Source organism: Loxodonta africana, chromosome 2 (genome assembly GCF_030014295.1).
Source record: "Loxodonta africana isolate mLoxAfr1 chromosome 2, mLoxAfr1.hap2, whole genome shotgun sequence".
NCBI classification, from domain to species: domain Eukaryota; kingdom Metazoa; phylum Chordata; class Mammalia; order Proboscidea; family Elephantidae; genus Loxodonta; species Loxodonta africana.
The window spans coordinates 162,863,135-162,883,824 of NC_087343.1; the positions used below are offsets into that span (position 1 = coordinate 162,863,135).

Here is a 20,690-nt window from a genome sequence, read left to right on the forward strand (position 1 = left end):
TCTAGGAGATAGAATTCTAAGGCACTTTTTTTCCTGGGTCCAAAGCCCTCTCTCTCTTATCTTCCACAGGTGGACACGCTAACTTTGGAGCAGAAGCTGTTCAGTGGTCCTTACCCCTATCACATCTGTATTATCCACGAATTCAGTAACCCTCCCAATGTCCGGAACAAGGTGCGCATTCGCAGCTGGATGGACACTATAGCAAACATCAACCAGTAAGTCATTTCCCATAGCCAGGACTACCAGAAGCAAATCCCAGTTACTCCTTACTTTGAAATGATTCTGTCTGGGCTTCCCAGGCAGGCTCGTAATAATAATTAACATTTGTGGAAAACTGAGGGGGATGAGCACTTAAAACTAAAAAATGTACGTGTAGATTTCGTTATAACTTTTTCTTTTCACACATGGAGAAGAATGCACATGTACGTTTGACCATTTGACTTCATTTCTTTCACTTTAAGGCATGGAAAAGAGATCAAGAGAAAGATCTTGAGACTGATGTTTTCGATCATCAGAAAATTGAACTTTCTATGTATTTTTTATATAAACATTATATTAAGCACCTACACCCAAGATAATTGCTTAGAGAACAGCTTTCTTTCTTTGCCTACGATTTTGAAGAGACTGAAGAAAGTAATTTTGACTCATCTGGACTTGTGTTCTAGTTGGAGTGCATCATACTTCTGTTAGCTATTTACTATATTGTTTGAAATATTCAGTAGAATCTGGGCCTGAAACAATCTTGACATTCCTTTCCGTCTCACACCCCAACATTATTTCCAGTTTTGTAATTTTTATTAATTTTCTCTTGCCTACAGAGAGCTTATTAAGTATGAATTCTTTCCTGAAGCCACTCGAAGTGAAGAAGACTTAAAAAAGTACCCCAAGTACCCCTGGGGAAGAGAAATCTATACATTAGAAGGTGAGCACTTACAAATGGTTGGAAAGCTAGATTGCTGTTAATTAACTAGATGAAGGGACATGCCTTAGGGAAGATATGAATGGGAACCTTATACTTTGTCAAAACAGTGGGTCATTTGACTACGTGTAGGCAGCAGGGACCAGATGAATATCGCTCTGGTTGTATATGTCTTTACCATCCTTTGAATAAGAGCCTGCATTAAAAATGAAAAATAGAAGAAAATTGAAAATCACTGGTTTTTGAGATTTGGAAGTGGCTTGAGGGCAGTTGACTCAATCTCTGTTCTTCTACATGCGTATAAATGTGTAAGTATATATATTTACTTATAAATATTTCAGATATGTATGTGTTTATATGCTTAATGGCAGCAAAGAATGACTGAGATCCTATAACCAAATAATGGCCGAGCTGGAATTGTAATTCTACATCTCCTGGTCCAGACCTTTTTTAGCCCTGAGGCTATAAAAGTACAATTTAAGCTTTGTTTACAAAATACTGTAAAGTTTGTCCCTGTCAGCACTTGCGCACCAGCAGCACTGTTACAGCTGTCTTTTTGTTTCAGGTGTTGTGGATGGCGCCCCATATTCCATGATATCTGACTTCCCTTGGCTGAGGTCACTACGGGCGGCAGAACCCAACAGCTTTGCACGATACGATTTTGAAGATGATGAAGAAAGTAATTATGACCTTACTCGACTTGTTTTCTCAAGTTTGAGTATATCCTATTTTGTTAGATCTAGGATTTGAGGTTTAGGAGCACTGAAGCTTTTAAATGGTTGCCCATGTAAAATTTTTTTTTTTTTTGCTTTTTGTTATTGTTTTATTTCCCCCATAAAAAGCTCTAAATTTGTACTGTAGACAGTGGATTTACTAGGACTCTATGAAGATTGGTAGGGACGATCCTTCAGACAGATTTTTCTACTACATTTTGGTATTGCCTGCGTGTTTGCATGTTTGTTACTCTTCATTGAAGAGTTTGTCAGCTATATACTTTCAGACATATCCCAGTTATACTAACTTCTATTCTTCTGTCACTTACGAACTGCTTGTTGTTGGGGGTAAGTGGAAATTTACCACAAAAATTGATACAGCTGTGGAAATATCCAGGAAAACTTGAAGGGGCTTTTGAATATAGTTTCTCTATGTGTAAGCATACTTGAATATCCCTTTGTAATCAGAGTTAAAAAAAAAAAATTATAAGAAGGTGAATTTCATGGACTACATGTATATGACTTACCTCTTTGGTGTCGTATTTTCACTGTGGAACTTTTATTCATGCATGCTGTCTTAAGCCTCCAGCATGGTACATAACTAAACTGATAGAGACCCATCCCATGAGGTGTACATCACCCGTTGTTGGTGTTATTAGGTACTGTCAAGTCAGTTCCAACTCGTAGGGATCCTGTGTACAACAGAGTGAAACACTGCCAAATCCTCTGCCATCCTCACAGTGGTTGCTATGTTTGAGCCCAGTTGTGGTAGCCACTGTCAGTCCATCTAGTTGAGGGCCTACCTCTTTTTCACTGACCCTCTACTTTACCAAGCATGATGTATTTCTCCAGGGACTGGTCCCTCCTGATAACATGTCCAAAGTACATAAGACAAAATCTCACCACCCCCTCTTCTAAGGAGCATTCTGGCTAAACTTCCAAAACAGATTTGTTTGTCCCTCTGGCTGTCAATGATACATTCATTATTCTTCACCAGCACCATAATTCAAAGGCATCAGTTCTTCTTCGGCCTTCCTTATTCATTGTCCAGCTTTTGCATGCATATGAGGCAATTGAAAATACCATGGCTTGGGTCAAGCGCACCTTAGTCCTCAAGGTGACATCTTTGCTTTTTAACACTTTAAAGAGGTCTTGTATAGCAGATTTGCCCAATGTAGTAACATCATATGATTTCTTGATTGCTGCTTCCATAGGTTTTGATTATGGATCCAAGTAAATAAATCCCTGACAACTTCAGTCTTTTCTCCATTTGTCGTGATGCTAGTTACTGGTCCACTTGTAAGGATTTTTGTTTTCTTTATGTTGAGGTGTAATCTATACTGAAGGCTGTACTCTTTGATCTTCTTCATGAAGTGCTTCAAGTTCTCTTCACTTTCAACAAGCAACGCTGTGTCATTTGCATACTGTAGGTCATTAATGTGTCTTTCTCCAGTCCTGATACTACCTTCCTCATATAATGCAGCTTCTCAGATTATTTGCTCAGCATACACATGGAGTAAGTATGGGGAAAGGATGTAGCCCTGATGCATACCTTTCCAGATTTTTAAACCATGTAATATCCATTTGTTTATTCAAACAGCCGCCTCTTGATACGTGTACAGGTTCTACATGAGCACACTGACTATTCTGGAATTCCCATTCTTTGCAGTGTTATCCATTATTTGTTACGATCCACACAGTCGAATGCCTTTGTGTAGACAGTAAAACACAGGTAAACATCTTTCTGGTATTCCCTGCTTTCAGCCAAGATCCATCTGACATCAGCAATGTTATCTATCCCTTGTTCTACGTCCTCTTCTGAATCTGGCTTGAATTTCTGACAGTTCCATGTCGATGTACCTCTACAACCGTTTTTGAATTATCTTCAGAAAAATTTTCCTTGTTTGTGATGTTAAAAAATGATGTTGTTTGATAATTTCTACATTCTATTGAATCATCTTTCTTTGGAATGGGCATGTATATGGATCTCTTCCAGTTGGTTGATCAGGTAGCTGCATTCCAAATTTCTTGGCATGAACAAGTGAGTGCTTCCAGCACTGCATCAGTTTACAGAAACACATCAATCGGTATTCCTGTCAATTCCTGGAGGCTTGTTTTTCGTTGACACCTTCAATGCAGCTTGGACTTCTTCCTTCAATACCATTGGTTCTTGATCATATGCTCCCTCCTGAAATGGTTGTACGTTGACCAATTCTTTTTGGTCTAGTAACTCTGTACTCCTTCCGTCTGCTTTTTGCATTGTTCGATATTTTCCTTGTAGAATCCTTCAGAATTGCACCTTGAAGCTTGAATTTTTCCTTCAGTTCTTTCAGCTTGTGAAATGCCAAACGTGTTCTTCCCTTTTGATTTTCTTACATATTTCATCATAATACTTTACTTTTTCTTCTCGAACCACCCTTTGAAATCTTCCGTTCAGCTCTTTGACTTCATCATTTCTTCCAATTCACTTTAGCTACTCAACATTCAAGAGCAAGTTTCAGAGTCTCTTCTGACATTCATTTTGGCCTTGTCTTTCTTTCCTGTCTTTTTAATGACCTTTTGCTTTCTTCAGGTATGATGTCCTTGATGTCATTCCACAACTTGTCTGGTCTTCAGTCATTATTGTTCAGTACGTCAAATCTATTATTGGGATGGTGTCTAAATCCAGGTGGGATATACACAAGTTTGTGCTTTGGCTGTCATAGACTTGTTTTAATTTTCTTCAGCTTCAACTTAAACTTGAACATGAGCAATTGAAGGTCTGTTCCACAGTCAGCCCCTAGCCTTGTTCTGACTGGTGATATTGCCCTTCTCCACAGTATGTTTCCACAGATGTTGTCGATTCGATTCCTGTGTATTCCATCCAGTGAGGTCCATGTGTATAACTGCCATTTATGTTGTTGAAAAAAAGTATTTCCAGTGAATAGGTCATTGGTCTTCCAACATTCTGTCATGCAAATCTGTCATGGTTTCTGTCATCAATGCTGTATTTTCTAATTACCGATTCTTATTTGTTTCCAACTTTCTCATTCCAATCACCAGTAATTAGCAGTACATCTTGATTGCATTTGGTCAATTTATGACTGCAAAAGTTGGTAAAAATCTTCAATTTCTTTGTCTTTTTCATGAGTGATTAGTACGTAAATTTGAATAATAGTCGTATTAACTGATCTTCTTTGTAGACATGGATGTTTTCCTGTCGGTGACAGTGTTGTACTTCAGGGTAGATCTTGAAATGTTATTTTTGACAATGAATGGGATGCCATTCCTCTTTAATTTGTCAGTCCCAGCGTAGTAGACCGTATGATTTTCTGATTCAAAATAGACAACGCCAGTCAGTTTGAACTTACTAATGTTTAGGATATCAATCTTCAAGCGTTCCATTTCATTTTGACAACTTTCAGTTTTCCTAGATTCATACTTCATACATTCCACATTCCGATTATTAATGGATGTTTGCAGCTGTTTCTTGTCATTTTGAGTTGTGCCACATCAGCAAATGAAGGTCCTTGAAGCTTGATTCCATCCATGTCATTAAGGTTGACTCTGCTTTGAGGAGGCAACTCTTCCCCAGTCATATTTTGAGTGCCTTCCAACCTGAGGGGCTCATCTTCCAGCAGTGTGTCAGACAGTGTTCCACTATTTCATGAGATTTTCTCTGGCCAGGTTTTTCAGAAGTAGTTCACCAGGTCCTTCTTCTTAGTCTGTCTTAGCCTGGCAGCTCCGCTGAAACCTATCCACGAGGAGGTGTACATCCATCCGTTGCACTGGATTATTTTATATAGGCGTATATCAGGGACCACCTTAATCAGGGTGATTTTTTTCAAATGATTCTGATAATGATAACCTTATCCCCTTTTCTTTCTAATTTCCCAGGCACCATCTATGCCCCTCGAAGGAAAGGGCAACTGTCTGCAGACATCTGTATGGAAACAATAGGAGAGGAAATTTCAGAGATGCGTCAGATGAAGAAAGGCGTATTTCAGCGAGTAGTGGCAATTTTTATCCACTATTGCGATGTCAATGGAGAGCCAGTTGAAGATGACTACATTTAAGTGGCTCCTCCTACTTTCTAGCTGTTCCTGCAGAAAGCTCCTCCAGCTGTAGGAGTGCACCACAGAGGCTCAGGCATGCAGTTTGGAGACCCTGGCTCAACTTGGTATATAGGAAATGTATAAGGAACATTGAAATTGTATACAGAGATTTGTACATAGAGGAACTATACAAAAAGAAGACGCTTCCTAAAGTACCAACTTTATATCATATGTTTATACAATTTAATTTAAAAATTCATTTTAATGAAGGCCAATAATTTCAGAGAGTTCATTTTGTTCATGTTTCTCGACTTAGTTCATAAAGTATCATTTTTGGCTAACTCCCCTCTTACTGTATTCTTAATCACTGTCATCCCCTTAAGTCTGTGCCTTCTTGAGCGAAGCTATTTGAGTAAACCTGTTGACGAGTGTGTCTTGTGTGCTTTTTTTAAAAAAATTATTATTAAAACGCCAAACTAAACCCTATAGTCAGAGAAGGCTATATGTTTCTGTACAAATTTGTGAATTTTTCTTTTTTTTAGGATTATACTTGCCATGTTTCTTAAAATCAAGTAAAAAGTCTCATGAGCTAAAAAAAAAAAAAAAATGAAGTTTGAGGGGGAAATGCAAAAGTTTCCAAAGCATTTAGTTATTTATTTCCACATTCAATTGTGTATCTGCTTTAACTTGCATATAAAAATAAAAGTTTATTAAAAACTTTTTTCTTGTCTTGAACCTGAATCCCTGTTTTTAAAGAAGGGTTGCAAATATGTCACAAAAGGGAATGTGTAGAGTTGTGTTCAGTCAGTTCTAGATTCCTGTTAAGCTAAAGTTTGATCTTTCCCCTTTTTTTAAAGCTCTCTTTTTTTTAAGTTCTGTCTCTCTTTTTAAAGTTCTGTGGCTGCAAATGTACAACTCACAACTCTTAAGTGATGGAACACTGAGAACAGAATTTCCCAAAATCGCTGGTCATCAGGTCTCTGGAGGAGACAAATTGCTCTGATATGCTCGGTCATGTGCTGTATATTGTCTGTTAGGGCAACATCCAACGTCTGACTGCATATATGTCAGTGATCCCATAAGGTTATATGGGAAAAGCAGCAGTGCGTTTATGGTGTTTGCCACCTAAGTGCCAGCTGGCCAGCTCTGGAAGTTGATGGGCCTCCCATGCTGGGAGGTGCCCTGTGGCTCTAAACAGTAGCTTGGCAGGGAGTTTGCATGTGTCTCATTTGTTATTCCAATTGCCAGCCTCCTTTGTTGGTCTTGCACCTCTCAGCATGGGAGACGCAGGTACTGGGGCAGAAGGCTGCCAAGGAGCCCTGAGGTTGCAAATGCTGTAAACAAGCTGCTAATTTCCGCATATAACTTGATGGGGGGATGAAAGTATATGCCGTATGCCGGCAGATGTTGCCCCAAATGGATGTTATGCGGCGCATGACTTTATAGTGTTCACACCATGTCCAAATCACATAACATCCTATTTCACAGACTATCATGGACATTGAGCAACACAGGACTGTATATGGGTAGTAAATTTCAGAGGTTGAGCACAAGCTTTGAGAGTAACACCTAGTTTGAGTCATGGTTTTGCCACTTGGTAGCTGAGTGACCTTGCAAATGACTTAAACTGAAGGTCCGTGAAAGAATTTTTTGAAACCTCTGAGAGCCAGAACGTGATGGGACTGCCTTGTTTTTTCTGTCTCGCAAGTTTTCCACCTTTGACAGGGTGCAGTCTTACCACTTCTCTATTGCTTGTTTTAGTGGAAAATATTTGAGCTTCCTTTCTCTAACATTTCCACCTTACACAGTTTTTCTGCAAATAGACATTATGATGTGTTTGAGGTGTAAGCGACCTTAGAGAAAATTTTTTATTAAGGGAGAAAATTGCTTACTCATGGTCAGGATCTGGTTAAGGCCAGCTAGGACAAGTATCCAAGTGCTTAATTCTCACTAGGCTGCCTTTTGTAAGGACCACAGAAATCCCAGGGTGCTGGCAAGTTCGATAACACTAAAATATTCTGAATGACAACCAATGTCTTTCTTCGAAGTTCTCTTTCCCAAGGCTTTGAAAATTCTTTCTGTTACATTAGGAAGAATAGTTCAATTAAGCAGAGGCAGTCCTGGGTTACAAACGTCCGACTTACATACAACCTGCAGGTCCAAACCAACCCCCCGTAAAGCCTATTAAAAATTCGAGGTACATACACAGTGGTTCATAAGAACGGATGCTACTATGTGACGTGCATCAAAACATTATCACTGCATTATTAAAGATGTTTTAGCATATCTGGAAGCATTTAATGTTTTTTATGCATAGGAAGGTACACTATATACTAAGACAGCCATTTGGCTGATGTTAGATACAAACCGTACCTAACTGCTCTGACTTATTTATGTACAAATTCGACTTAAGGACGGATTTAGGAACGGAACTCATTCGTAATCTGGGGACTGCCTGGACTTCATTCTGTCATGTCTTTAATACTTGGTTTTTAACTCTGCTAAGCTCCCTTAACCAGAAGAGTGTGCTCCACTCTCCAGGTTAGAACCGGTAGTTAAGTGGCAGGAAAGAAACTACAGAGTATGCCAGATATTTCAGAATAACCTGGAATTCCCAACCCTCAACCAAAACCCAATCTAACCCTGGTTTTTCATTGTGACCACACTGAATTATCTAGGTAATACTTAGATCAGCCACAAGAGGCCACTGCTTTATAACTTGATGGGTTAATTTATTGTCTAGATTAAGTAGAGGAACAGCAGAGAGCGCTAAAACACTAAGGGTGCCCAAACTGGGAAAAACAAAAACCTTGGAAGATGCCTAGTATAGTAGATCAATATGATGGATGGACAGTAATTGCCCTACGGCAAGGGTCAGCAAACTTTTTTTCCCATAGGGGTCAGATAGTAACTAGGTTTTGCAGACTACAGGCATTCTCCGTCAGCTCTACTATTGAAGTGTGAAAGCAGCCTTAAACCAAAACCAAACTTAACTGCTGTCAACTCAATCCTGACTCATAGTGACCCTGCACCATAGGGTTTCCAAAGCTGTAAATATTTACGGAAGCAGTCTGCCACATCTTTGTCCCGCAGAGTGGCTGTGGGCTCAAACCACCGACCTTTCAGTTAGCAGCTGAGCGCTTTAACCACTGTGCCACCAGGGCTCCCTGAAAGCAGCCATAGACAATACATAAACAAATGGGCGTGGCTGGGTTGCAATAAAACTTTATTTTTGGACACAGAAGCTTGAGTTTCACATAATTTTCACATGTCACAAAGTATTTTTTCCAGCCATTCAAAAAAGTAAAACCTATGCTTAGTTCATGGGTTGGATTTGGCTCACAGTCTGTAGTTTGCTTACCTCTGCCATAGAGAACTGGGTTGTTGTGTTTGTCCGTTCAGTGACATGCCACTTGTACAGCACCTGGCACGTGTTTTATAAGCCACAAGACATGCTTCACTGTCAGATGTCTAGGAATTGTCTCTCCTTGTGCTGCCAGGTGTGTGGGTCCTAAATTCTATAAATGATAGCTGGTGTTGCAGTCCTTACAGGGACTTCACGTTTGGAATCAGAAGGCCGGGGTTCAGATTCTGACTCCCCCAAGCAACTGCTGGGTGACTTGGAGATGATCACAACGCCTACCCTTGAGCCTCAGTTTTCTCATCTGTAGAATGATAACAGCAAATAATGTATCTACCTGATAGGGCAGCTGGGATGGTCCAATGGGAAGAGGTACATCAAAGCCTTCAGTAAACTAGATAATGGGAGGCAAATGGAGGTAGTATTGCTTCCACTATAATTCCCCTTATGAAAGAAAGGATTTATTTAGATTCATCTTTCCATAGCTTTCTGTTCCTCAGACCATGAATGAAAGCCAGTAAACAGAAATGTTTAGCAAGTGGTTTCCATATATCCTTATAGTAATACTTTTAAAGTATGTAGGGCCATTATGTCTTTATTTTCCTGTTGAGGAAACTAGGTCTTAGCAGGTAAAATGACTTGCTCAAAGACACACGTCTAGGAAAGGGCTGGAGGAGGATAACCTCAGTCTAACTCCAGCCTGTGTACCCAGGTGAAGTTTCTCAGTCTCTGGAATGGAGGAGGGAAGAGGCCAAGCGAGGGGCATCTGAGCAGAGGCCTTCCTCAACAGGAACTCTGCCAAGTCAGAGTTGCTGCTGCTGCTTAAATTTGAAACCACTCCAGCTGACTTTCATACAGTTAGCACCAAAAAGCAAAACCAAACCTGTTTCCGTCAAGTCAATTCCAACTCATAGCAACTCTATAAGACAGAGTAGAATTGGCCCACAGGGTTTCCAAGAAGTGGCTGGTGGGTTCAAACTGCTAATCTTTTGGTTAGCAGCTGAGCTCTTAACCACTGTGCCACCACGGCTCCACAGTTAGCACAGTCCCAGAAAAAAGGCTGCTGATTTTCCAGTGCAGACCTCAACTGCCCCACTTAGACACGAGATGCAGCTAGAACTTAGAACAACCCTGAAAACTGTACAATATCCATGCATTTCATAATATAGACATTGTACATAGCAACTAAAAAGAATGAAAATGCTATGTGTTGATGTGAAATGATGTTTAGGAAATTGCTGTTGAAAAAAGGCAAGTCGCACATTATTACATACGGCATAATCTCATTTACATAAAAGAACAAAACTACATATTTTTCTACGTGTATACAGTTGCAAAAGCAAAGAAAAAGTTCTCGAATGAGCCAAGTGATAAGAGCAATTCCTGCTGGGGAGGGGAGTGTGATTAATTTGGGGTGTTTGGATGTATCTATATATATTGAGGGAAGACCCTCAATGAGATGAATTGACACAGTGGCTGCCAACAATGGGCTCAAACATAGCAACAATTGTGATGGTGGCACAAGACTGGAAAATGTTTTGTTCTGTTGTATATGAGGTTGTTATGAGTCGGAACTGACTCCACGGCACCTAACAACATATTGTTGGAATGAATTATATCAATACATTATTTGTGTAACACAATCTATATAGTCCAAAAATGTATAATTTGTATATTTATAGAAATTATAGGAAGAAAGCACTTTAGAACCTGGCTTCTTTCCCATATAAGCTGTGTCCTTTGACAAATCACTTTTTTTGATAAAGTCTGTTTCCTGTTCTATAAAATGAAGTTCATAATCCCTCCCCCGAAGCTGTCGTGAGGAGCTCAGAGGTCTTACTGTGAAAATGCAGAGAAAACTGCAAAGTGCTGGAGTGGCGAGCAAAGAGTGTTTCTGCTTACTGGGATCAATGACAGCTTATCCAATTGTGTTCCAGGTTCCAAATGAAATCAAATGGAGTTCCACAGGAGCCATTCCTGGGAGGAGTAGCCCCAGTGAAGGCCTGAACAATACAGGACTAATGCTCTCTGGGCTCCACATCTGATTCCCAGGGTCTGTTGTGGTTGCTCAGTAAACCCCCAGGCTGCTGATTATGGGGAAGACTGAAAAATCAACACACAAGGGCCTTTGCCACTGATCAATCACCTACCAGAATCCTCTATTACTTAAAGATGGAAATGGAGGCTCAGTAAATGGAAACAAACAGAAGAAAACAATAGAGCAAGTGACTGGCTGAGCTCAGACTAGAATAGGAGGGTCCAAGATCCTCTCCGGCACCCAAGCTGAAGTGGAGGAAGAAATTCTGAGCAACACGAGGGAAGGGGCCACTCCTGATTTGTTCACTGTTGTCTCCTGCCACAGGGTCCAACATGTGAATGCTTGTGGGGTAAATGAGCCCCTAAAGCAGTGTTGCACGTTTACAACTGTGTACATTAGCATCAGACTGCCTGGGTTTGCATCCCAAATCCACGCTTCCCATGTCTACGGCCTTGGGCGAGTCACCAGATCTCTCAGCTGAGGTTGTCTCATTTGTAAAATGGGGATATTTCTGGTACCATCTTGTAAGGATTTTATGAGGATTTCTCAAGGCAATCCATGAAGATTGAGCACAGTGCACAGCAGAAAGAAGCTTCTGAACTGTTAGCTGCTCTCATTATTACCACTGTATTTATATTATCATCATCATTATTAACTTTAAGATACGTTCTGGGTAGTCTCAAAGAAGAGTTAAAGGGAAGGAGAAACGTAATCTGAACCAAATAAAGCAGTAGTTAAACATATAAGTAGTATTTACAACTATAGCAAAAAAAAAAAAAAAAAGAAGAAGCTGAGGCTGCTTGGGTACAAACACCTCATGGGATTTGATTCCTTGGTTTGGAAGTTTAGGGTCTTGGTTTCATGGGACATCCCAGTTAACAGGCCTAGTAATGTGCTCAAGGCTTCAATTCTACCTCCTAGTTTGCTGTATAGTGCCTGGGGTCTTAAAAGCTTGCAAGCAGCCATCCAGGGCACAACCTTTAGTCTCTATTCGTCTGGAGCAACAGAGGAAGAAGGAGAGTCAGGAACAGGAGGAGGATATGGAATGTGTGGCTAATTGCCTCCATGAACAACTGCCTTCTTTTCCATGAGATCAGAAAAATGAATGGTGCCCTGCTACCATTACTGAACATTTTGATCAAAGATTCCATAGAGGAATCCTGACCAAAAGGGGGAAATGCAGAATAGAATTTCAAATTCTCTAATTCTCATGGACTTTCTGGAGCCATGGAAAGTGGATGAACCCCTGAAACTATCACCCTGAGATAACCTTAAAACCTTAAACCAAAAATATACCCTGATGTCATCTTCAAATTGAACAATAGTTTAGCTTAACTAGTAAAAAAGGCCTGCTTGAGCATTATGCTTTTTTAAAGAACTATCTATATGGGATCAAATTAACAACAGCAACTGGAAACATTAGATAGGAACCTTAGTGAGTTTATGTTAATTAGAGAGGAACAACTCAGAAAAGGTGGGTGAGGATGGTTGCACAACTGGAAGAATACAATGTCACTAAATTGTACATGTAGAAATGTACATGTTGAATAGGTGTATGTTTTGCTGCGTATGTTTTGCTGTGTATATGCCCAAAAAACAACAACAAAATAAATTAAAAAGAAAAAAATATATACATCATTTCACTCCCTTATCTCCATGTTTCCCAAAGTGTGGAATGCGACTTGTCTTTGCTGGGATGCGAAATGACAAAAGGATGTCGGGGGAACACAGCTACAGCATTAAATCACTGACTCCTGACGTTTGGAAGTTCATCTCTTATAAATTCTCTTTCAACCCTCCCAACTAGCTGAAAGAATCCCCTGATGGGAGGAGGGGGCCTCTACTAGCTCTCCAACACTCACTCATTTCCTTTTGAAACATGGAAGCAGAGGACAAGGCCTGAGCTCTGGCATTGAGTTAGAACATAATAACCTTGTTTGGATTTCATTTATTTATCTCTGTGGTTGCTTTCTATTTATGGCAAGCCATGCAAGCCATACTCATTTTCTTTTTTGGGAACTGATATAATTTTCCTTTCTAAAATAAATCAATAGAAGTGAAAACTTGATCTACATAAGAATATTAAGTAAATAACAGTGCAGGCAAAACACTATTTGGTAAAAGTCCTGGTGATGGTCCTTGGATGACCCGCATTTGAACGCTCACAATAATCCTACAAGCTTGGAGATCACCCCCATTGTGTAGGTGAGACAAGTGACGCAAGTGCTCCTTAAGGCCTAAACAAACTCAGGCGTTTGAATCCATTCCTGATTTGTTTAAATCCAAACCAAGTATTCGGCCTCAATTTTCTAGACTGGGTGTAAAAAGGACTGCAAATTATCCTTAGAAGAGGTAAGTGCCTTTGTCTTGCCCCACCCCCCCAAAACAGCTGTTACAGGAAGGATTTTGACTACAGCAGAGTAATAGGAAAAAGAAAAGAGCAACACTGACGTCTCACCAAACAAATACAACACTAAAAGGGCAAACAGCACATCACCAAGAAGACATCATTTTTGTTCCAACTTAAAGACAACATTAAAGGCTATTGAGTTATATCCACCCCCCAGCCCCTCTCGGGGTCCCCTCCCCTGCCCACCCCCCACCCCCTCCCAAGCCCCCCCATTCCTCAGCTGAACAGCAATTCACTTTAGGACAGGGCAAGTTAGCAGCGTAGAGTGGAAATGTTGGTGAGACCAGGGGAAATCTCAGAAAGCAAAGGTTTTTCTACAAGCACATACTTGAGTGTCAGTTGAAGAATTTGTTTTTTGTCTCTTGCTGTCTAGTTGCTCATGGTGAGAGCTGGCCTGGATGTTTCAGGGCCCCTTCCTGGACAGTCCTCTTGCTGGGATAGTGAGTTGAAAGGAAACAGAGGAGAATCTCTTCAAGCCCAGGCATGGGACAGTCGGATCGCAGCATCCATCGCCCCATTGATCAAGGCCCATCTGGCATCCATGGCTAGGGCCACACATCTCCCTCTTCCCCTGGAGCGTTTCCTTCTGGACACTGTAGGCTTCATGGATGAGTCTGGCCTTCTCAGAAAAGAAGGGCCCATTCTTCAGGCACAGTTAAGTGTCCTCCTTCTGAGTCTTCCATACACACACTATATTGCCTGGACTCCTGGAAGTCACAGGCTTAAGTAATGCCAGACCAGCAGCTGGTTGGACAGATCTGCTCCTGTTCTGTGAGCCTTCAATGAGGGTATCTGATGCATTACGCACGTCATCTCCAGCCTTGGTCCAAACAGAGTAAGGCATGCTAGAGAAGCCTCCTCTGCAAAGGGGACCACCTTCTTGGCAATAGCAGGGCTACTGTTCCCACAGTTGCTGTCCTTTCCCTGGTCTGCAGTGGCTGTGACCTCTACAGACATCAATATGGGCTGGCACACAGGAGCGTGTGTTGGGAAGAGGGCCATGATATGGTAGGATCTCGTTTTCCCACCTCTGTTGCCATCTGTGGATCCCTGTTGAATCCAAGCTGCCATTTAATATAGGAGGCCTGCCACTGAGAAATAATATTTTACATAAGCAGATACGCTTGTTAAGCTCCTGGGGAGAGAAGCATTTCATAGGGAAAAAAATCCCACTGGTATTTATGTATGTATATATGTATGCATGAACATATTAAATAGTAGATCCTATCAACTTTGGGGACATAAAACAAAGTTGACCTGCTGCACTAAACATATTCCTCCTCCCTGTAATCTGGTTCGTAGGATCTCTGCCTTAGTCCTTCACTAACAAGTTCTTTTTCCTTGGAGAACAGAGACTGTTCACACAGCATGTGGAGAACTCTGGACCTCCAAATTCGCTCATCTCTGCCCTTCTCATGCAAAAGTGGAGAAGGGAAATGTAACTGTGAGGGGGCCTGTTGTTCTCAGCACGGGGATGGTCCTATCATAGGGTATCCAACCATCCCAGTTTGCCCGGAACTGAAGAGTTTCCTGTGATGTGGGACTTTTGATGCTAAAAGCAAGACAGTTGGTCCCCCAAGTCCTACGTTGGATCTGCTCATCCCTTCTCACCATATCTAAGGACAGAGAGAAGAGGGAGGGCTAGTGGGTTTCGCCCTCAGGAATGAAACAGGTGAGGAGAGGCAGCTGTGGCTTCTGGGACCACTTAGGAAGAGAGCAGGGTCAACAGACCAAGTATCAGGGTGAGGAGAACTCTATGGGGTTTGACATTTCTGTCACATGTTTATCTTGTAGTGGGTGATACATATGTATCCCACCACTGCCACACTCTCTGTTCCCTTTGTTTCACTGTAAGGACCAGCAGTAAGTCCTTCCAATAGCAATTTTATCAGAAGCTGAAAGAAAGGTGGCTGAAAAATTTTGTTCTCATTGTGAATCTCATCCTGGGACGATAAGCCACTGCCAGATAAATTAGGAAACTGGGACAGTGTTGGCTTTGGCATTGAAAGGGAAGCATCTCCTTAGGAGTTTGGAGGGAATGAGATGCTGGTAAAAACTGTCTGGATGGAAAAACAGTAGCCCCAGGAGCTTCATAGGCAGGGGTCTGATGAAGCTTCCCAAGAGAGCCAGTAAATTGGATTGTGGTGATGTCTTTGCCCAAGGGAACGAACTGCCTTGCCTGAGACCAAGCACTGAGACCAGGTGCCCCTAAAAAGTGCCCATGGGAGCAACTTAGTTTCTGCCACAAAATATGAGTTTTAAGACAATTCCCAATCAACATTCTCTGGAAACGTGTAGGTTCATTTTCCATTGCCATGGAAGGGAAGTGAATCAAGATTCATTCCAATGGTCTCGTGGCCAATATGCCAATGAGAAAATGTCATCTTTAAACACACACACCAGATCAAATGCCAGCCATAAAGATGCCTTTTGGTAACGGATTCAAAACCGAAACCTAAGCATAGACTCTCTCCAAGAAAAGAAAACTGATCAATGGCCATAAACAAGGGTATAAGTCAAAATCTTGTCAGTACTGCAGCGCTTCTGAACAGATGTCTTGGCATGTACATCAGCCTAATTTCATTAAGAAAGACTTGATGAATTCACCAACTGAAGCATATCCAAAAAGATGGCCAGAGTAGAGAGGAATTTGAGATGTTTAGTTTAGAGAGAGTACTTCAAGAGGTAGGTGGGGGGCAGATCATTTTCTTCAAATAGCTAAGGGCTTTGAAGGGGCGGAGGGAGCAAACTGCATGGTTCCAGATGGAAGCTGGAGTAGCCAAAGACTTCTGTTCCAACAAAGGAAAGAACTTCCTTCTAATCAAAGCTTCCCTACAATAGAAGGAAATGTATCAGGAGACAGTGAGCTCCTGTCCCCGGAAGTATACAAGCAGAGATTGTCCAGCTCCCGGGGATGTTGTAGAAGGATGCTAATCCTGCATTCAGTGGGAAGCTGGATCTGCAGATGCCTGAGGTACCTTCACAATTCTGAAAGCCTCTTGTGCTCTGGCCTTGGTTCCTGCCCAGCACTGTCCTTCTGTACGTTCCCTGGGCCTTTGGTGCCCCCTGCCTCGTGCCTCACTGGTGATGATGAGGGTCAGGAGTGATGTCAGGGTGTCCTGTTCATGCAAACATGAGTGGGAATGAATGGCTTAGTTGTGTGCCATGTCCATCATCAAAAGCATGATTCCAGGGATTCTGGGTCATTGTGTATGGGCAGCTTCTCAAGTTCCTGGTGATGTCCAGTGTGCAGAACTGTGTACCTAGGAAGGAAGCAAAGCAGGTATGAGAATCCAGCAGGCATCCTTCAAATGCACCAAAGAGAACATTCCCTCCATTCTTGAGTTTCTTTCACTGCCTGCTTCAGAGAGCATGGGGAGGTAGAAGCGGGCATGGAGCAGGAATGAGGAGGTACTTCATAGATAGGCGAGACCAAAGAGCTGCATCCTAGCCCAGATTGCTCATTTTAAAGGTGGGGAAAATGGCAGGCCTAGGGTTACACAGTGAGTGACAGAGCATGGCCTAGAATCCAGGTTTCTTTCCTCCGAGTCTGGGGCTTTTGGGAACTTATGAAAATGAATCCTATGTACCACCTCAAGCTGTACCCCATTATCCTAAACCCCCTCTAGCACGGACAGTTCTGTGTTCATCACTAGCGAAGTCTGGCCAAGATTAGCGAACCCCTCCCAGCCTGAAAGACAAGGCAAGAGTATTTGATACTTTGATTCCTTTCAGTGCCATTTGGAGGAGTAAATCAATTAGATCAATCAGGCAGCCAGCTGACTCAAAGCATTGCAGTGAAATTAGCTACTTGACAAGTGTTTGTTATTTCTCAGCAGTGTTGCATAGTTGTATTCAATATACTAATTGTATTTGAATCGATCTCAGTTGCAGGCATGCCTCTTCATCAGTTACCGAGATTCCAGTGTCTGGCAGTCATTCTTATGACATTTCTACAGAGTTCAGGGACATGATCACTGCCCACTGCTCTGAGGCCGTCACCAAAATCGTTCAGTGACAAAACAAAAGAAGGAGAACAATAAAATACCAATTCACTATTTGGAATCAAATGCTGACAAAACTACTTGGTGGTGACTTACTTACACCAATGCTTTGCGTTGAATTATAATAATATATTCCTGATTTATGTGTCAGATACTGTACTAAACCCTTGCCAAATATGACCATACTCAAGCCTCACAACAGCCCGATAAGGTAGTTATTATTGTTATTCCCATTTTATAGTTGAACAAAATGAGGTACAGTCAGATTAAGTGACTTGCCAAGGGAATACAGGTAATATGTGAAGACATATCCAATCAAATCCAGTTTACCTGATGAAACAACTATGTGCTTAACTGTTTCTCACGCAGCCCAGGGACCAGGTATAATCTAGAACAGTGGTTCTCAATGCCAGGAGGGGGATATTCTGCTCCCCAGGGGACATTTGGCAATGTCTGGTGAGGCATTTTTGGTTGTCAAAATGGGGGAGGTATGCTTCTGGCATCTAGTGAGTAGAGGCCAGGGATGCTGCTAAACATCCTACAATGCACAGGACAGCCCCCACAACAAAGAATTATCCAGCCCATATGCTAACAGTGCCCAAACTAGGGAAGCTTGATCTCCAATAAATAAGTCCTCTTAGCTGGCTAGAAGCAGGTGTTAGCCGAGTAGCACAGGAGAACTGAAGGGCCTGAGTCTGAGTCCTCACAGAGCAGCTCACATGCTGGGGGCTGGGGCAGAGGAGCAAGGGGAGGAGTGGAAGAAGTTGAGATCAGGAAGGTAGCCAAGGCCAAATTAGAGGGGGTCCTTGCTGATCCCTACAAGGCTTTGGCTTTTATTTCATATGAGGAGGGGCCACTGCAGGTGTTTGAGCAGACACGGACCTGGTCTGACCTCAGAGTAGACTCTCCGGCTGCTCTACTGAGAATAGATGGAATGGAGGTGGGGTGTGGACAGTGAGACCAATTAGGAGGTTACAGCAAAAATCCACATGATAGAAGATAGTGGTTTGGCCTGGATGGTAGCAGTGAAGGTGGTAAGACGTGGTCATACTCTGCATATGTCAATATAACACTCCGTACCCAGTTTGCTGTGGTACTTAATAGTACCAGAAGCTTCAGCCTTTAAAACTTTTCTCAGACTCCGCCATGTGGACTTCCGTTACCTTGTCCGTCCAACTAGAAGACTGAGCTATGGAATATAGTGACCAAGACCATGGCTTGAGCCAGGCAGACCTAGTTTCCAATCCAGGCTGTACCACTTACCAGCTCTCTGATACTTGGCAAATTATTAATCTCTCTATGCCTCACTTTCCTCCTCTTTAACCAAGGGTGATGATACCCACCTCAGAAGATACCTATGCGGATTAAAAACATAAAGTAAGGAAGCCATCAGCACTGGGTCTGGCATGTAGTAGAAGCTCAGTATACTGAAGCTATAATGAATCTATTTATCTTTCCTCCAGTACCTCTTTAGTTTCCAGTACCTCCTTTAGTTATGAGTATATAAGAATAGTAATTAATACAGTACATAATAGTAATAATATATGTACAGCACTTTACGGTTTAACAAATATTTTCCTCCCCTTTTCCCTTTATAGATAAAACCTAAAAGACTCCGAGATATGGAATGCTCCAGACCTTGCCTCTCTCCCTTATTAGAATCATAAGCCCTCGATTGGCACATGTGTGACCTAATGCAGCACCAACTGATTTTCCCATCCACAGGCTCCTGTTATAATTACAGTAGGGCCTGCAGGGCAGCTCAGGCAGGCGATAAGACTGATATTGTACAGAGTAGTAAAGTGAGGCTCAGAGCAGTGGAGTGGTGTCCTGAGAATCCTGCTGAGTGAGCAGCAGCAACTGGCCAGGGCCAAGGACTCCAGATTCCTACCCATTGCTCTTACGCCTAAACATCATGGCTTAATGACTTAAATACTATGGGTCATCACAAAAGGGCTCAGAAGGAAACAGCCCTGTGAAATGGGGCTGCACCCTAGAATCTGAGGTGCAGGGATGTCCTGGAAGTCAAAGCTTATACAAGAGAAACTTTAGTGATAAGAACAAAAAATTATACACAGCTCAATTTACTGAGCAGTTAGGATTTGTGCCAGGCACTATCTTCAGTAATGACATATGTCATTTAATTTTCACAATCCTAAGTGGTAGGTAGGAGTGGGGAAAATGGCTAAGTGCTCAGCTACAGCTAAAGGGTTGGTGGTTTGGACCCACCCAGAGGTGCCTCAGAAGAAAGGACTGGTGATCTCCTGAAAGGTCACAGCCTTGAAACCCTATGGAGCAGCTCTGCTCTACACACATGGGGTCACCGTGAGTTGGAGCTGACTGGATGGCAACTAACAACAACGACAAGTAGTAGGTACTTTTCTTAGCTCCATTTTATAGATTAAAAAAAAAAAAAACTGAGTCTCAAAGAAGGTAAACAATTATATCTAAGTGTCCATAATGCTGGGCTTTTTTTTGTTTGTTTTTTATTTTATTGTACTTTAGGTGAAGGTTTACAGAACAGGCTAGCTTCTTATTAAATAGTTAGTACATACATTGTTTTATGATATTGGTTAACAACCTCATCACATGTCAGTACTCTCCCTTCTCAACCTTGGATTCCCTATTACTGGCTTTCCTGTCCCCTCCTGCCTTCTAGTCCTTGCCCCTGGAATGGTGTACCCCTTTGGTCTCGTTTTGTTTTATGGGTCTGACTAATCTTTGGATGAAGGGTGAACCTCAGGAGTGACTTCGTTACTGAGCTAAAAGGGTGTCCGGGGGCCATACTCTCAGGGTTTCTCCAGCCTCTGTCAGGCCAGTAGGTCTGGTCTTTTTTTGTGAGTTGGAATTTTGTTCTTCATTTTTCTCCAGCTCCATCCAGTTCCCTCTATTGTGACCGCCGTCAGGACAGTCAGGGGCGGTAGCCGGCATCATCTAGTTGTACTGAACTTAGTCTGGTGGAGCCTGTGGGAGTTGTGTGGTCCATTAGTCCTTTCGACTAATCTTTCCCTTGTGGCTTTGGTTTTCTTCATTCTCCCTTGGTCCAGATGGGGTGGGACCAGTGGAGTATCTTATTTGGCCGCTCACATGCTTTCAAGACCCCAGACACTAGTCACCGAAGTAGAATGTAGAACATTTTCTTTACAAATTATGTTATGCCAGTTGAGCTAGATGTTCCCCGAGACCATGGTCCCCACAGCCCTCAGCCCAG

General features: G+C 42.0%; 1 protein-coding gene across 11 annotated transcripts in view; it reads left to right on the forward strand.

Moving 5' to 3' along the window:
- The window catches only part of FBXO38 (F-box protein 38), a 61,562-nt gene extending 55,289 nt beyond the window's left edge, over nt 1-6,273 (forward strand). For all 11 annotated transcript variants that reach the window (XM_064277940.1, XM_064277962.1, XM_064277972.1 and 8 more), the window contains 4 exons: nt 70-215; nt 819-922; nt 1,485-1,598; nt 5,509-6,273. In XM_064277940.1, the coding sequence (XP_064134010.1) occupies nt 70-215; nt 819-922; nt 1,485-1,598; nt 5,509-5,687 (543 nt within the window). In that variant the 3' untranslated portion in view covers nt 5,688-6,273. The remainder of the gene's footprint in view (nt 1-69; nt 216-818; nt 923-1,484; nt 1,599-5,508) is intronic.
- Nucleotides 6,274-20,690: the final 14,417 nt, after the last annotated feature.